Raw genomic sequence first — 13,670 nt, 5'->3', positions numbered from 1 at the left:
ATGTATTGCTTGGCAGTTGAAATTTTTCAATAGGTTATTGGGATTTGAGTTTCTTTAAGCCATAAGCTAAGGGTTTTCACCAGCTTAAAAAAGTTTTTTTACTTATTTCTGTCCATTTTTTCTCCTTCTTAGGACTCAAATTATACTTATCCAGGCATGCTTGAGACCGTTTCACAGGTCTCTGTGAGACTCAGTTCATTTGTCTTCATTGTTTATCTTTGTTCTTTAGCTTGGATAATTTCTATTTACATTCATTGACTTATTTACCATCTCAAGTCTTTTTAGCTAAATGTGATGAATTTCTCATTCCATTTATTGTGCTTTTTAGCTCTAAAATTTCTGTTTGATTCTTTTTATAGTTTCTGTTCTCCTCTTTAAAGTCCACATTTGTTCAGTCATCTTTAGCATATTTTCCTTAAATTATTTAAACATTTATAATAATGGCTTTGCTTGCTAATAGAATAATTTCAGCATTTGAGCCCACTCAGACTCAGGTTGTTGGCTACTGTCTTTCCCAAGTATGGGTCACAGTTTTCTGTTTTTCACATCTTATTTTTTTGGTTAAAAACTAAACATTGTATGTAATAAATTATAGTGTGTCTGGATTCTGTTCTTCTGAAGGCTTGCCTAGATTCAAACTGCAGTGTCTGTTGTGTGTGTGTGTGTGTGTGTCTGTCTGTCTGTCTCTCATTCTCTCTCTCTCATTGTGTAGCTGCTATTGTCTTTACTCAGATTTTGTTTTATTCCCTAATCCTAGCTGCCTCCCTAGGGGTCTCACCTGAGCTTTCTTAGCTTAGTGGTCAATCAGTGATTTGATCATAGAGCTCAAATGCCTGAAATCAGTAAGTCGTCTACCTTTTATCACCTGTGCTGTTTTTGAATCAGAATATATTCAAAGGCACAGCAAATTCACAAGTCTCCGCAAGCTTTCCACTTTTGCCAGGCTCTGGGACGATCCACATACAGGCATCTTTAGCAGTCAGCCAGGGATGTGGTCTGTTTATGATCTCAGCCTTTCTATAGCTCTGTAGTTTCTAAAATCTCACCCTTAGGCTGAATCTGCAACCTTCAGCCAGTAAAGCTGTGAGTTTTCACTGAACTGAGGAGTTATGGAAACAACTCCTCCCTGGAAGACAATAAATCCACAGTTTTTAACCTAAGCTATAGCGATTGCTCATGGATGAACACTTCTCAGATTTTTACTTGCATTTGGTTATTTTCCAGCACCCTGAAGTGGTTGTTTTTAATAATTTCCCCAGTCTTATACTTATTTTCTGAGGAATAGAAGTATGCAACCTCAGTATACTACTACCAAAGAAAAGATTAATAGTTACTTTATTTCAGCTATGTTCCTTAGGACCAGTGTCTAGCTGGACTTCTGTTTTTCTTGGGGTAGTAATTTTTTTTAATGGAAATAGAATTCATATACTGTAAAATTCACCTATTGAAAGTATATAATTCATTTTCAGTATATTCACAAAGTTATGCAGTCGCCACTGGCTACAGAACATTTTCATCCCCCTAGAAAGAAAACCTGTACCCATTAACAGTCACTGCCCTGTCCTTCCTTCTCCCAGCCCCTGGCAAACACAAATCTGCTTTTTGTCTCTCTGGATTTGCCTCTACTGGACATTTCATGTAAATGGACTTAAAGAGTAACCTTTTGGGCTTCCCAGGTTTTGGGCTTTCTCATCTCCCTAGTGGTAAAGAACTTTCCTGCCAACGCAGGCGACATAGGAGACGTGGGTAAGATCCCTGGGTTGGAAAGATCCCCTGGAGGAGGGCATGGCAACCCACTCCAGTATTCTTGCCTGGAGAATCTCATGGACAGAGAAGCCTGGAGGGCTACAGTCTATAGAGGCATACAGAGTCAGACATGACCGAAGCGACTTAGCACGCATCAGCACGCAGCCTTTTGTGACTGCCTTCTTTCACTTAGCATGATGTTTTCAGAATTCATCTGTGATGTGGCATGAATCAGTACTTTATGGCTGAATAATATTTCATTGGATATATTCCAGATTTTACCAATTTATCAGTTGATGTACCTTTAAATTGTTTCCAGTTTTTTATTATTATGAACAATGCTGCTGTGAACATTCACATACACGTTTTTGTGTAGACATATATTTTCACTTCTCTTGGGTCTGTATCTAGGAGTGAAATCAGTGAGTCATATAGTAACTAACTTTATGTTTAACTTTTTGAGAAGGTGATGGTGATTTTTAACTAAAACTGGATTTGGCATTTAATAGGGAAACTTAATACCCTCACATTTATTGTGATTACTGTAACCAATGTTTTGTTTTGTGTTTATTAAGCTCTTCTGTTTGTTGGGATTTTTTTTTCCTGCAATTTAATTGGAATAATCAGTCCCACACATATTCACTCTGTCTTATCTAGTGAAAGAATGTGGACATTCTGTTTCTGCTTTTAAAATGTTAACAGATAGGTTTAAATTTACATGTTCATCTTATTTTCTGCAGTTAATCACCGTCTCCATTCAAGCTGAGAAGGAACATAGCATATTTTCAAATTTATTTTTCCTAACACTACCTAATGAAGTCATCTTAATTTTAGTACTAGTTTCTGTTTCTTTTACCTTTTTATGTTTTCATCATTTTTTTCTAACCATGCATGTGTGCTAAGTTGCTTCAGTCGTATCCATTTGCAACCCTGTGAACCATGCTGTGCATGGAATTTGCCACCAGGCTCCTATGTCCATGGCAAGAATACTGGAGTGGGTTGCCATGCCCTCCTCCAGGGAATCTTCCCAACCCAGAGATTGAACCCACGTCTCTTACCTCTCCTGCGTTGGCAGGCAGGTTGTTTACCACTAGTGCCACCTGAGAAGCCCTTTTCTAACCATTCTTGGCAGTTTTTCTGATGTCTTTGCCCAACACTATTTCTAATATTAACATATTTGTCTTTTTCCTGGATTCTTACTTATTTTGCAGGAGTTATGTCCTCAAGGAATTATTCCATATAGCTTTAGGGCTGATAAATTTTCAGAGTTCTTACATATTGGAAAAAGTATTTTACCCTTACACGTGAATGATGTTAGACCGGATTTAAAATCATTTCCTGTAAGATTTTTAAGATATTTCTCCACGATTTACTAGTTTCCATTGTTGGTGAGATTTTGTGGTGGCTCAGATAGTAAGGCGTCTGCCCGTAATGCGGGATACCCAGGTTCGATCCCCGCATCGAGAAGATCCCCTGGAGAAGGAAATGGCAACCCACTCCAGTACTGTTGCCTAGAAAATTCCATGGATGGAGGAGCCTGGTGGGCTACAGTCCATGGGGTCGCAAAGAGTCGGACACGACTGAGCGACTGCACTCATTCATTGTTGGTGGTAAGGATTTTGATGTTAGTCTTAGTCTTGATTCTTCTCCTTGGAAACCCTCTGGACTTTCTTTAACGTTCAAGCTCTAATATTCTACTGCCCAGTGTCTAAGTGTTACCTTTCTTTCTTCCTACACTTCCATTCTTTGATCAGCACTTGATGGGTCCTTTCAGTCTGAAGATTTCTATCTTTATTCTTGGACATTTTCATTGGTACTTTTCTTCTGAACAACTCAGTTGTTTCTGGAATGCTTATTGCTGCTGATCTCAAAACTAAATTCATCCATCATGGCTCTCTTATCTTTACTTTCCTCTGTCCTTTTGTACTGTATATTTGGAGAGTCCTCAGTACAATCTTCTGTTTTACTGATTCACTTTGCAATTCATTCAAGTTAACATTAGCAACTTCAGTTAATTTCAGTTAACTCTAATAATAATAATGTCATGTGTGCCTGGGAACAGTGCATTTTCTCCCTGTCTGCTGTGATATAATTTGTCCAGAAATGAACAAACACAGCAATTCTAGGATGTGGGCATGCTTTGTCTATTCAGCAAATCTAAAGAGTTGTTGAAAATCTACAAAATCTACTTCCTGCACAATTTTTAAGTTCTCTGGACTCTGTGGTGCCCCATGTAGATTGGTACCCAAAGGCATGTCTCCTCTGCCCCCTCATTTGTTACACCCCCGATCTCCTCCAATGTTATTCTCTTTGTTGTATGTGTTTCCTTCAGGGTGCTGATTTTCCTCATCTGTTTGGTGATTTTTTTTTGGCAATTTGCTCATTTTTGTGCATTCACCTGCCTGAGGGTCGTAGCTCATGGGGGGGGGGGGTTTAGAGGGAGGGACAGGATGAGCTGCTGACAGGCAGGGGTGCTGGTGCTCGTCCCCTGGCATGGGCACCGTCAGCAGCCTGTGGCTACCCCACTTTCCAGCCAGTATGCATCTTCACTGCTTCAACCTGGGACTGTGCCTCTGTGGACTGTTGCTTAGTACAGGCGGGTTGAGGGGGGCAGTATGTGAGGACCTAATTGACTCAGCTGCTCCAAATGCAGCTTACCACTTAGTCATCCTGATAGACATCTAAGTATGCCCCACCCCTCACCCCCCAGCTCTCTATGTCCAGTGACTCTGGCTTGAAGCTCTTCTGACCAGCCCTCCTTTTGCAAATGTGTCTTTTCCTCCATGCGGCTCCGGCTGTGGCTTCTTTCAGCTTCCTTCCTCCTCGCCTCCCCTCGCCCCTTCATGAATTTGATCTTGTCTGCTTCCAGGAGACCGCTGATAGTCTTTTCCTATTTTCCCATGTATATATAATTTGTAATTGTTGAATTTAAATGTCGTTTCCTCAGAAAAGTTTTCCCTAACTGCCTGACTTAAAGTAACGTCCCAATTACTTCCTGTCACGTCACTTTATGTTGCTATCTTTACTGCATTTATCTCTACCTAATATTTGTCCTTCGTCAGTCTTTCCAGACCTAAATACAAACTTCATTAGGGGCTTTATATGTTTTATTCACTGCTCTATCCCAAGTGGTTAGGACAGTGTCTGGTATAGGATAAACATGATAGCTAAATTAAGTGACTTTAAAATATATTGTATATCACACATCTGCTTGAATTACACATATTTTAGATTTTACAGCAGGAACTAAGCTTAGCAAGTACTCTTTGTTAATCTCTCTGTTCAATAAAGAAAACCTTTTTAGTGTCTGTAACCCAAAAGCTGTACATTAATCCATGAATAATATAAAAGATCTTCACCTTCAGCACTTGAGCCCACAAGTCATTAAACTGAAGTTTGTTGGGAGGAGGGAAGCAAAGCTTTCATTTTCTAAGAACCACGTTTTATATGTAAATGACCAGAAAAGTTCATGATTATATTTGCTTAGTTTCTATGACTATATGAATTGTATTTTATTCAAGTAAATTTTAAGTTGAAATGCATCGTAGCCTCATGCTATTATGGAGCCCCTTTAGCAAACAAATTTCCAAATTCTTAAATTAGGTTAATGATTCACTCTACCAAATAAAATTTTTACTTTCATTCCCTGTATCTCTTAAAGTAAATTTGGTAGCTCTAGTCAGCTGACCAGACAGTATGCAACAGTAATGAACAATTTTTCAGTTTCAAGTAATTGTTTTGAGGGTTAGTTCCTTAGGTTGGAGAAGCAGAAAAACCCACTTAGGTACAGTCAGATTCTTTGTTTATATAATAACTCCATGAAAGAAAATTCCATGTCTCAGCAAGTTTTGAGTAGGCCTTTATTGTTAATTACGTATTTATTCAGTCTCTATATAATTAATGTTACAAAGTACAGTAACATTTTTGTTTTCTACAGAGATCAAATTTATTTCCTAATTTTAATTTTAATTAAATAAAGAGGAAGCCACATTGTGGAAAACAATGAAAATTCATTTGGTCCATAAAACATATTTATTATGCACCATTTAGAAATCTGTAGCTTACTTACACACCCACCGTCAAGAGAATGATCTTAAACCATATAGAGTTAACCTTTCACCTTTATAACTCTGATGAAAATTATTTTATCTTACTTCTTTTATAATTTAGGCAAAGATGCTATTTACACAATTCCAGTGAAAAACATTCTTGCTGTGGAAAAACTGGAAGAGAGCTCTTTCAACAAGAAAAATGTAAGTTATATAATTTAAAGTTTTTTAAACTGCATACTATTACTTAGCTGAAAATTTTAAAAGAGGTTTAGTATTTGTTTTTAATCATTTAACATCTTATAATTGGTAGCTGGAACTCTGTTTAAAATTGTCCATTAGTGTTGATGCTTTGTATAGTCCACCTCACCTATTAAGTTAAAGATACTTTTTTCAGTTAAGAATTCTTTACTCAGTGGGGTCAGTGGTAAAGAATTCACCTGCCAGTGCAGTAGATGCAGGTTCGATCCATGGGTTGGGAAGATCCCCTGGAGAAGGGAATGGCAACCATCTCCAGTATCCTTGCCTGGGAAATCCCATGGACAGAGGAGCCTGGTGGGCTGCAGTCCATGGGGTCACAAGAGTCGGAAACAACTGAGTGACTAAACAACTTCTCTCAATACTTGAGTTTTATCAAATTTCTCAGCTTGACCTTCAGAATATAGTCCCAGCCTGTCTGTGCAGCCTAATCCTCTGCTGCCCGTCAGTACATACCAATAGATACCAGTGCACTCAAGTAACCAAGATGATTTCCTTGTTTCTATTTTCCCACTGCTCTCTTTACCCATTGGTTTTCCTCTGTCTGAAATTCTTTCCCTTTCTTCCTATTTGTATGATAGCCCCTTTCCTAGGACTCGTGTAGTTTCTAAAAATTATATTCTGTTGTACTGTTTAGTACCATGTAACTCAAACAGTCCTGGGGACATACCAGTTTATGATACACCTGAGCGACAGTTACCTAGCCGTGCAAACCGTATTTCTGTTATGTGCCTTCTTGTGTTTTGTACTGTGTTTGATTTTTAGACTGTTACTAACTTTTTGTCTTAATTGTCTGTGAAGATGTTCCAAGTGATACACACGGAGAAACCACTCTATGTCCAGGCAAATAATTGTGTAGAAGCTAATGAATGGATAGATGTGCTCTGCAGGGTGAGCCGATGCAATCAGAACAGACTCAGCTCTTACCACCCCTCCGCGTATCTAAACGGAAGCTGGCTCTGCTGTCTGGAGACCAGTGAAAATGCTCTTGGCTGCAAGCCATGTACTGCGTAAGTTTCTTTTTGATTAAAAAGGCAGTGTCTTAAATGTGCTGTATTCATACAATGGAATATTATTCGTCCATAAAAAGGAATGATATCCTGATACATGCATGGATGCATCTTGAAAACATGCTGAAAAGAAGCCAGAAAAACATGCTAAAAGAAGTCCGACACAAAGGCCATGTACTTTAGGATAACACTTACATGAAGTATCCAGCATAGGTAAATTGATGGAGACAAAGTAGATTAGCAGTTGTGAGGGATTCGAGGGAGGGAACAATGGGGAGTACTTAATACAGAGATTCTTTTGGGGTGATGAAAATGTTCTCAATAAATTGTGATTTCACAAGTCAAAAAAAGGAGGGCAGTGTTTAAATAGATGTGCAAACTTGAGCAAGGTATTGAGGAAGAAGGGCCTAGCATTCTTGTTGTAATTGCATGGAACAGCTATGATAGCTTTACAGACTTACGAAGTAATATGATGAAGCATAGGTAATGAAAATGATTGCACTTTAAAATCCTCTTCCTTTTGAGTATAGTTGCATAATGACCAAACCTAAGGATCTCGTTCTATTTAATTAGCACGTTAGACTAGATTCCTAAGGTTCCTTTTACAAAATTCTGTGTTTCTGTTTTCAGTCTCAAACCGTCAGAAGTCTCTAGCATGTTAACAAAATTATATTTTTCCAGTGTCTTTTATTTCATTTTTACACAGAGGTGTCCCTGCAGACATCCAAATAGATATTGATGAAGACAGAGAAACAGAAAGAATTTATTCCCTTTTCACCCTCAGTTTACTTAAGCTGCAAAAAATGGAAGGTAAGTATATAATTAAAATTCTTTTATATAACCATGATCCTTCATTACCAGTTCATGAAGTGTTGCTTTGGCATTATCTTAAAGTCAAAAGATACTCATAGATTTATCAAAATGTTACCTATATGGAAGCTGACAAACTCCCAAAGGTAGTTCTTTAAGTAAAAATATTGTTTTTGCATAAATGTAATTATCATAATTAATAAAATGTATGGATTTTGGTTGTCTGTGCATATCCAAGGGAGCTTTTCCCAGCTTGAGCCCCTCTTGAAAAGTTCTTATTTATATTACAGATTATGCTTCATGAGTTTAGTTGTCTGATCAGAGATTTCATTTCTTCTTGTAGAGGCTTGTGGAACTATAGCAGTCTATCAAGGACCACAGAAAGAGCCTGATGACTATTCCAACTTTGTAATTGAGGATTCTGTAACAACCTTCAAGACAATTCAACAAATAAAAAGTGTCATAGAGAAGCTAGATGAACCTCATGAAAAGTATAGGAAGAAAAGATCAAGTAGTGCGAAATACGGGAGCAAGTAAGTCCTGTTAAGATACTTTAGACTTTTTTGAACGTAGTTTGAGCTTTCCTCTGCTACCCTCTACTCACACCTGAAGTGCAGGTCTCCTGCCTACCTTTATCTCTCAAGACCATCTTAGAACCTTTCTCTTGTGCAGGAATCTCCTGAGTCACTCCTGCAGGGATCTTTCTCAGTTCTAGCATCATTCATTGTGTTGGGGCAGTACCTTATCGTCACTTTCAGTGTTATATTTCAATTTAATCATTGAATTGAAAACTTAGTAGTTTCTTGTTTTGATTTTTACTGATCCTCTTCTTTATCTGTCACAGTACCTTTATACATCCTAAGTACAAAAAAAAATTAGCTTTGAAAGTGCTAGAAGTATTTTTAATTGATGCTTTGGATACATCTCAGAGGCAGATGGACACTGATAGAAACAGCAACAGCAGTTATTAAGGACCTTCCTCCTTACCGCTAGACACTATGCCAAGTACTTTACATTCCATCAATTAGATTTTTTTTAGCAGCAAGTAACAGAAAATTCCAATGGCTTAAATAATAGGAAAGTGTTTAATCTCGCAAATTATAAGTCCTGATTTCTACATTTAGCTAGTTCAGCTCAACACTGTCATCAAGAACAATCCAGCCACTCAACCATCTTCAACAAGATGATTTCTGTCTTCCTCAGGCGGGTGCCCTTATGGTCACAGCTGGACTGCAGTAGTTCACATTTATAATAATAGGTCTAGAGGCAGAAAGAGCTATTTCTTCCTCAAAAGGAAAGAAACCTTGTCTAAAGTTACCCTGGCTTCCCCTGAACCATGGGGCTGCCCAGCACCAGCACTAGAATCAAGCTTCTGTTTGCACAGAGGTAGATAGGAAGGGGTGGTTCTTGGACCAGCAGATAAATGTCTGCCACGATGTGCACACTCTCATCGATCCTCACACCAGCCCAGCACAGTTATATTCCCATTTCACAGCTAGAGAAACTAAGGCCCAGGGAAGTGAAGTGCCTTGCCCAAGGTCATTTTTTTTTAAATTGTTCAGTCATATCTGACTCTTTGCGACCCCATGGATTATAGAGTCCGTGGAGTTCTCCAGGCCAAAATACTGGAGTGGGTAGCCTTTCTCTTCTCTAGGGGATCGTCCCAACGTAGGGATTGAACCCAGGTCTCCCGCATTGTAGGCGGATTCTTTACCAACTGAGCTGTCAGGGAGGCCATAGAGCTGATGAATAAGGGGGCTTTGAATCTTGGCCCCAACCATTTTAAGTATTTTTTTAAACTTATGTGGATGGATCGTTTTAATTGTGTTTTATAAACAATGAAAATCAGTTTGACAGGTATAAATATTTGTGTTCTGCCTAGATGGAAGGCTCAGCACACTGAAAAGGTTACTGTAAGCATCCTGTTACTGTCTTTTCTACATTAGTATATTTTGTTCTCTTCCAACAGTAAAGTAATCCAGTGTTCTTGGAGCCATGGCAGGTTTCCATATGAGGTTCTAGCCAGTGCTTGGCATCCTTCCTAACTAGTATTCTCCCCCCACCGCACCCACACACACTATACCCCTTCCAGTTGTATTTTTCTCTCTTAAAACCTACCACTCTTTCTTGTGCTAAATATTTTGTTTATCTTATTTTTTCTGTAGCAGAATATAGGCTCCACAGGGCCAAGGGTTTTGTCATTTTTCTTCACCTCTGTGTCCATAGCTTCTAAAACAGTGCCTGACATTTACTGGGTAGTCACAAAAAGCTTGCTAAATCAGTGAAATAGGACTTGGCAAGAGAAAATTACAGATACTGAATGCTATGAGATAATTTGTTACTTTTTACAATTATTTTTTCAATGTTTGAAAAATTATTTTTATTATTTTCTAGGGAAAATCCAATCGGGAAAATATTTTAGAGTTTGGCCAATTGATTCAGAAGAACTGGAAGATATTTTAGTTGGAGTTTTTCAATTCATCATGTATTTTGTTCATAGTATTTAAGAATGAACATCGGCTTCACTGTCACCTGCATTCACGCTGTATTTAATATTTAATAATTGAAACCAACTGTTTGGAAATTCTGGTGTGATGTTTCACTAGAGAATTTAAAACCCAGGATTCCCTTCATATCTTATGTGTCGAAAGCCATGTTTCTGCAACTTCTTTTTAATAGAAAGACTCTTCCTAAAGAAGCTTTATAACAAAAGGAGAACTCCTCCATAGCAAGAAACCATCTCTTCTTGTAACACTCCGTGTTCTGTGGACTTTTCACTACCATTAGTGCCTGCTCTATACTGCCAACATTGTGTTTTACTAGGAAAATTTCAACCCATGACTATTCAGAGCTTTCCGTTTAGTTCATCTAGACCCTTCCTCTTCAAAAAAAAACAAAAACAAAAAAGATCTCCTTTGGCCCATCGGCCATTACACATTACATTAGGGACAGTGACAAAAACTTTAGAAAACTACCACAGCACCCTTGAAAGTCGGTGGACCTTTTACTCATTTCGAGATGCAGACAGAGCTCAGATAGCAGAAATCAGGGAACAGGTACTGTTGTCTGCATCTTGTTCACGTGTGGGATGAGTGATGGCCGATGAAATAAAACCAGACCACTAAATTTTTTTTCACCGTTTAAACATCAGGTACTTATATTTTTGATTTGAGAGTTCAGGTGGTTGTGACTTCTAAGGACTTCGCTTCTGAAAAAGAAGAGAAAGTAAGCAGTGGGAACAGGTGGTGGTACAATCACTCGACCTCACTCGTTGCTCCATCATTATAAGGGCCACCACCACGGGACACCCTCCTCCCCACGTGAGGGTGAGATCCTACTCGAGGACAGTCACTCGGCGCACTTTACTCATCTGGGCGACCCCAGATTATACTTCAGATACTCCATGGTATCTAACCTTTATGATCAGTTGAATGATCAGTGTTTAAGTCTAGAAGTAATGCTTTCTTGAAAATGTTTATATTTCACTGCTGTTTCCTTATTGCCTGCTAGCCAAATGGAACTGGGCAAGCAACTGTTTAAATCCTGTTTTTCTCTAATAATTTACCTTTATCCTAAAAATCATAACTGTAAATAAGCAATCGAAGCAAGTTGCCACCTTGAAGTTAAGAGGGATACACTTTGCTTCATCAGTATTAAAAACCATGGTACTCTTATTATGTGTTTTTAAATTCAAAACATTTTCTAAATGTGGTACTTTGAACCTTGGAGTATTTTACATATTTCTGTTTAAAACTGTGACTTATTAATGTAAGTCTAGCTAGTAGTGCTTTTTTGTTTTCCCTGAGCATAAGCTATATTTCAGGATACACTTTGCCAATTATGTTATTGGTGAGTAATTGTTTTTAAATTATAACATTACTGGGTAATTATTTTTAAAGACCACTGGCAAACAATCAAAGTTCCATAAATGATTATAACTAAGCAATGTATTTCTCTAAAGGTCTTGTAAAAATCAGTTAGTTTTATTTAAGGATCACTCCTAGTCTGCATTAAGTTATTCCTGGCCCATTTTAAAGACAAGTTTGAAAAAGTCTTTTAAATTTTATGAGCTTGTAGATTCCATAAACTCCACTGATTCATCAGTGTGAAAGAATTTTACCATTTAATCCATTTCTCACTGTTGAATTTTATTCAGATTGAAATTTCCTTTTCAGAGTCTCTGAATGTCCGCCTGGAAAGGCCGTGTGAGCATTGCCAGGTACCACTCATTGCTCTCCAGTGGCTGCTTGACTTATATTCTGACATTTCTAATATCACGCCCTTGGTAACATAATACCAAGTTATGACTGTTTTTAAAGATCGTAGTGTTCTCAAAGGGACCAAGGCTGTCTGAATATGTAACTGAGAATTTGAAAAGAATTCAGTTACTAGTTCTTTTCTTCACTCTTAAACAGCCAGTTTGACTGGAATTAACCACCTTGGCACAGCCTAAAAACAAGTAATGTGAAGTGAAATTTTCTTTGAAAGTCTTCTGAAATAAGAGACCATGTCAGTGGGACCCACAGATAACCGAGGTACTTTTACTTGCTTCCAAGGGCCTCATTCCTGCGCTGTTACTTAGGAGTACTTCGATTTTTACTACCCGATCTGCTTTCTCTCCCTTTCCCAAACTTGAAAAATACATGGCAGCTCACTTTACCCTAAAGCCCTGAAAACCCCGAGAAAGAAAGCAAAGAATGATATGGAGAAACTCTTGCCATAAATGCCAATTTGGTTCTTAGTTTAGCCATTTCCATCATTTGAAATTGTGGTGTGCATCGCTTGTCTTGTTGTCCTTGTTTGTTCTTTGTGTAGCTTTGTTTTTCAATATTCATTTAATATGATAATAGGCAATAGCAACATTTTTTTACTCCCAGGAATATAATTTATCAAATTGAACTATTTTCTTTGCCAAAGAAATATGTTTATTATATCACGGGTAATGATTTAAGTGTTAAAACAAGGCTTTGCTTATTGTACAAAAAAAAAAAAGGGTGATGAATGATGTAGCTTTTGTTTCTGTTTCTGAAGCCTAATTTCATTCATTTTTCAGAAAGACTCATTCATGCCAGGTTTTAGAAGACAGATGTCATTTTAAGTAAAAGCACCTTTAATTTGTTCTAACGGTACATCCTGTAAAGACAAAAAGCTACAAAGCCTTTTAGGTGTCCTTACAGTATGTGAAAACTACAGAACTCATTCTAGAGTTAAATTACCAGTCTCGATTGATATTATCTGCTTCCATTTTTATTAACTTGGAAATTAATATGTTGCTAGTAAATATTGGTTTTTACAGTGTCCAGTTTGAAAATGTAAGTTATCAAAACTTAATGTAGTGAATTCGTGTAGCCATGTTGTATTGTTGAGAATGTATTTTTATTTAAATTTTATTTTCTTATCAAGAGTATTATAAAAATTAAAAACTTTTGTAGCTGTCGCTTGGAAATAACAAATAAATTACAAGAAGCCTGTCCACTCTCTGTGTGCCCTCACTTTCTCACTGATGTTAGAATCTCTGCTCATTTAAGAATGACCGTAACTCACCTATTAGGAAGGGAATAGCAAGTGAGGAGTCCTCAATAACAGAAGAGCAAGCCATCTGAAAAGGGTGCAGAAACCTGCGGCATTTATCGGGCTGTTTGTTTGGACCGAGGTCCTTGTTTGTTCATTCAGCAGACTTGTCTTGAGGGCCTGCCGTGTGCAGGTGCTGTGCAGGACCCGTCATTCCGAAGAGCCGTGCATGTCCAGTGTGTGGGAGTATACTCCACTCATCTGAGTCCATAGCTTAGAGCTGACT

At 37.9% G+C, this 13,670-nt stretch overlaps 1 protein-coding gene across 2 annotated transcripts in view; it reads left to right on the top strand.

The window, feature by feature from the left end:
* RASA2 (RAS p21 protein activator 2) overlaps positions 1–13,344 on the top strand; it is a 124,253-nt gene extending 110,909 nt beyond the window's left edge. For both annotated transcript variants that reach the window (XM_018049720.1, XM_018049712.1), the window contains exons 20-24: positions 5,917–5,999; positions 6,855–7,063; positions 7,770–7,873; positions 8,217–8,406; positions 10,268–13,344. In XM_018049720.1, the coding sequence (XP_017905209.1) occupies positions 5,917–5,999; positions 6,855–7,063; positions 7,770–7,873; positions 8,217–8,406; positions 10,268–10,295 (614 nt within the window). In that variant the 3' untranslated portion in view covers positions 10,296–13,344. The remainder of the gene's footprint in view (positions 1–5,916; positions 6,000–6,854; positions 7,064–7,769; positions 7,874–8,216; positions 8,407–10,267) is intronic.

Source organism: Capra hircus, chromosome 1 (assembly GCF_001704415.2).
Source record: "Capra hircus breed San Clemente chromosome 1, ASM170441v1, whole genome shotgun sequence".
Lineage (NCBI taxonomy): Eukaryota > Metazoa > Chordata > Mammalia > Artiodactyla > Bovidae > Capra > Capra hircus.
The sequence above is the reverse complement of the archived record's forward strand: the minus strand, read 5'-3'. Positions and strand labels throughout refer to the sequence as shown.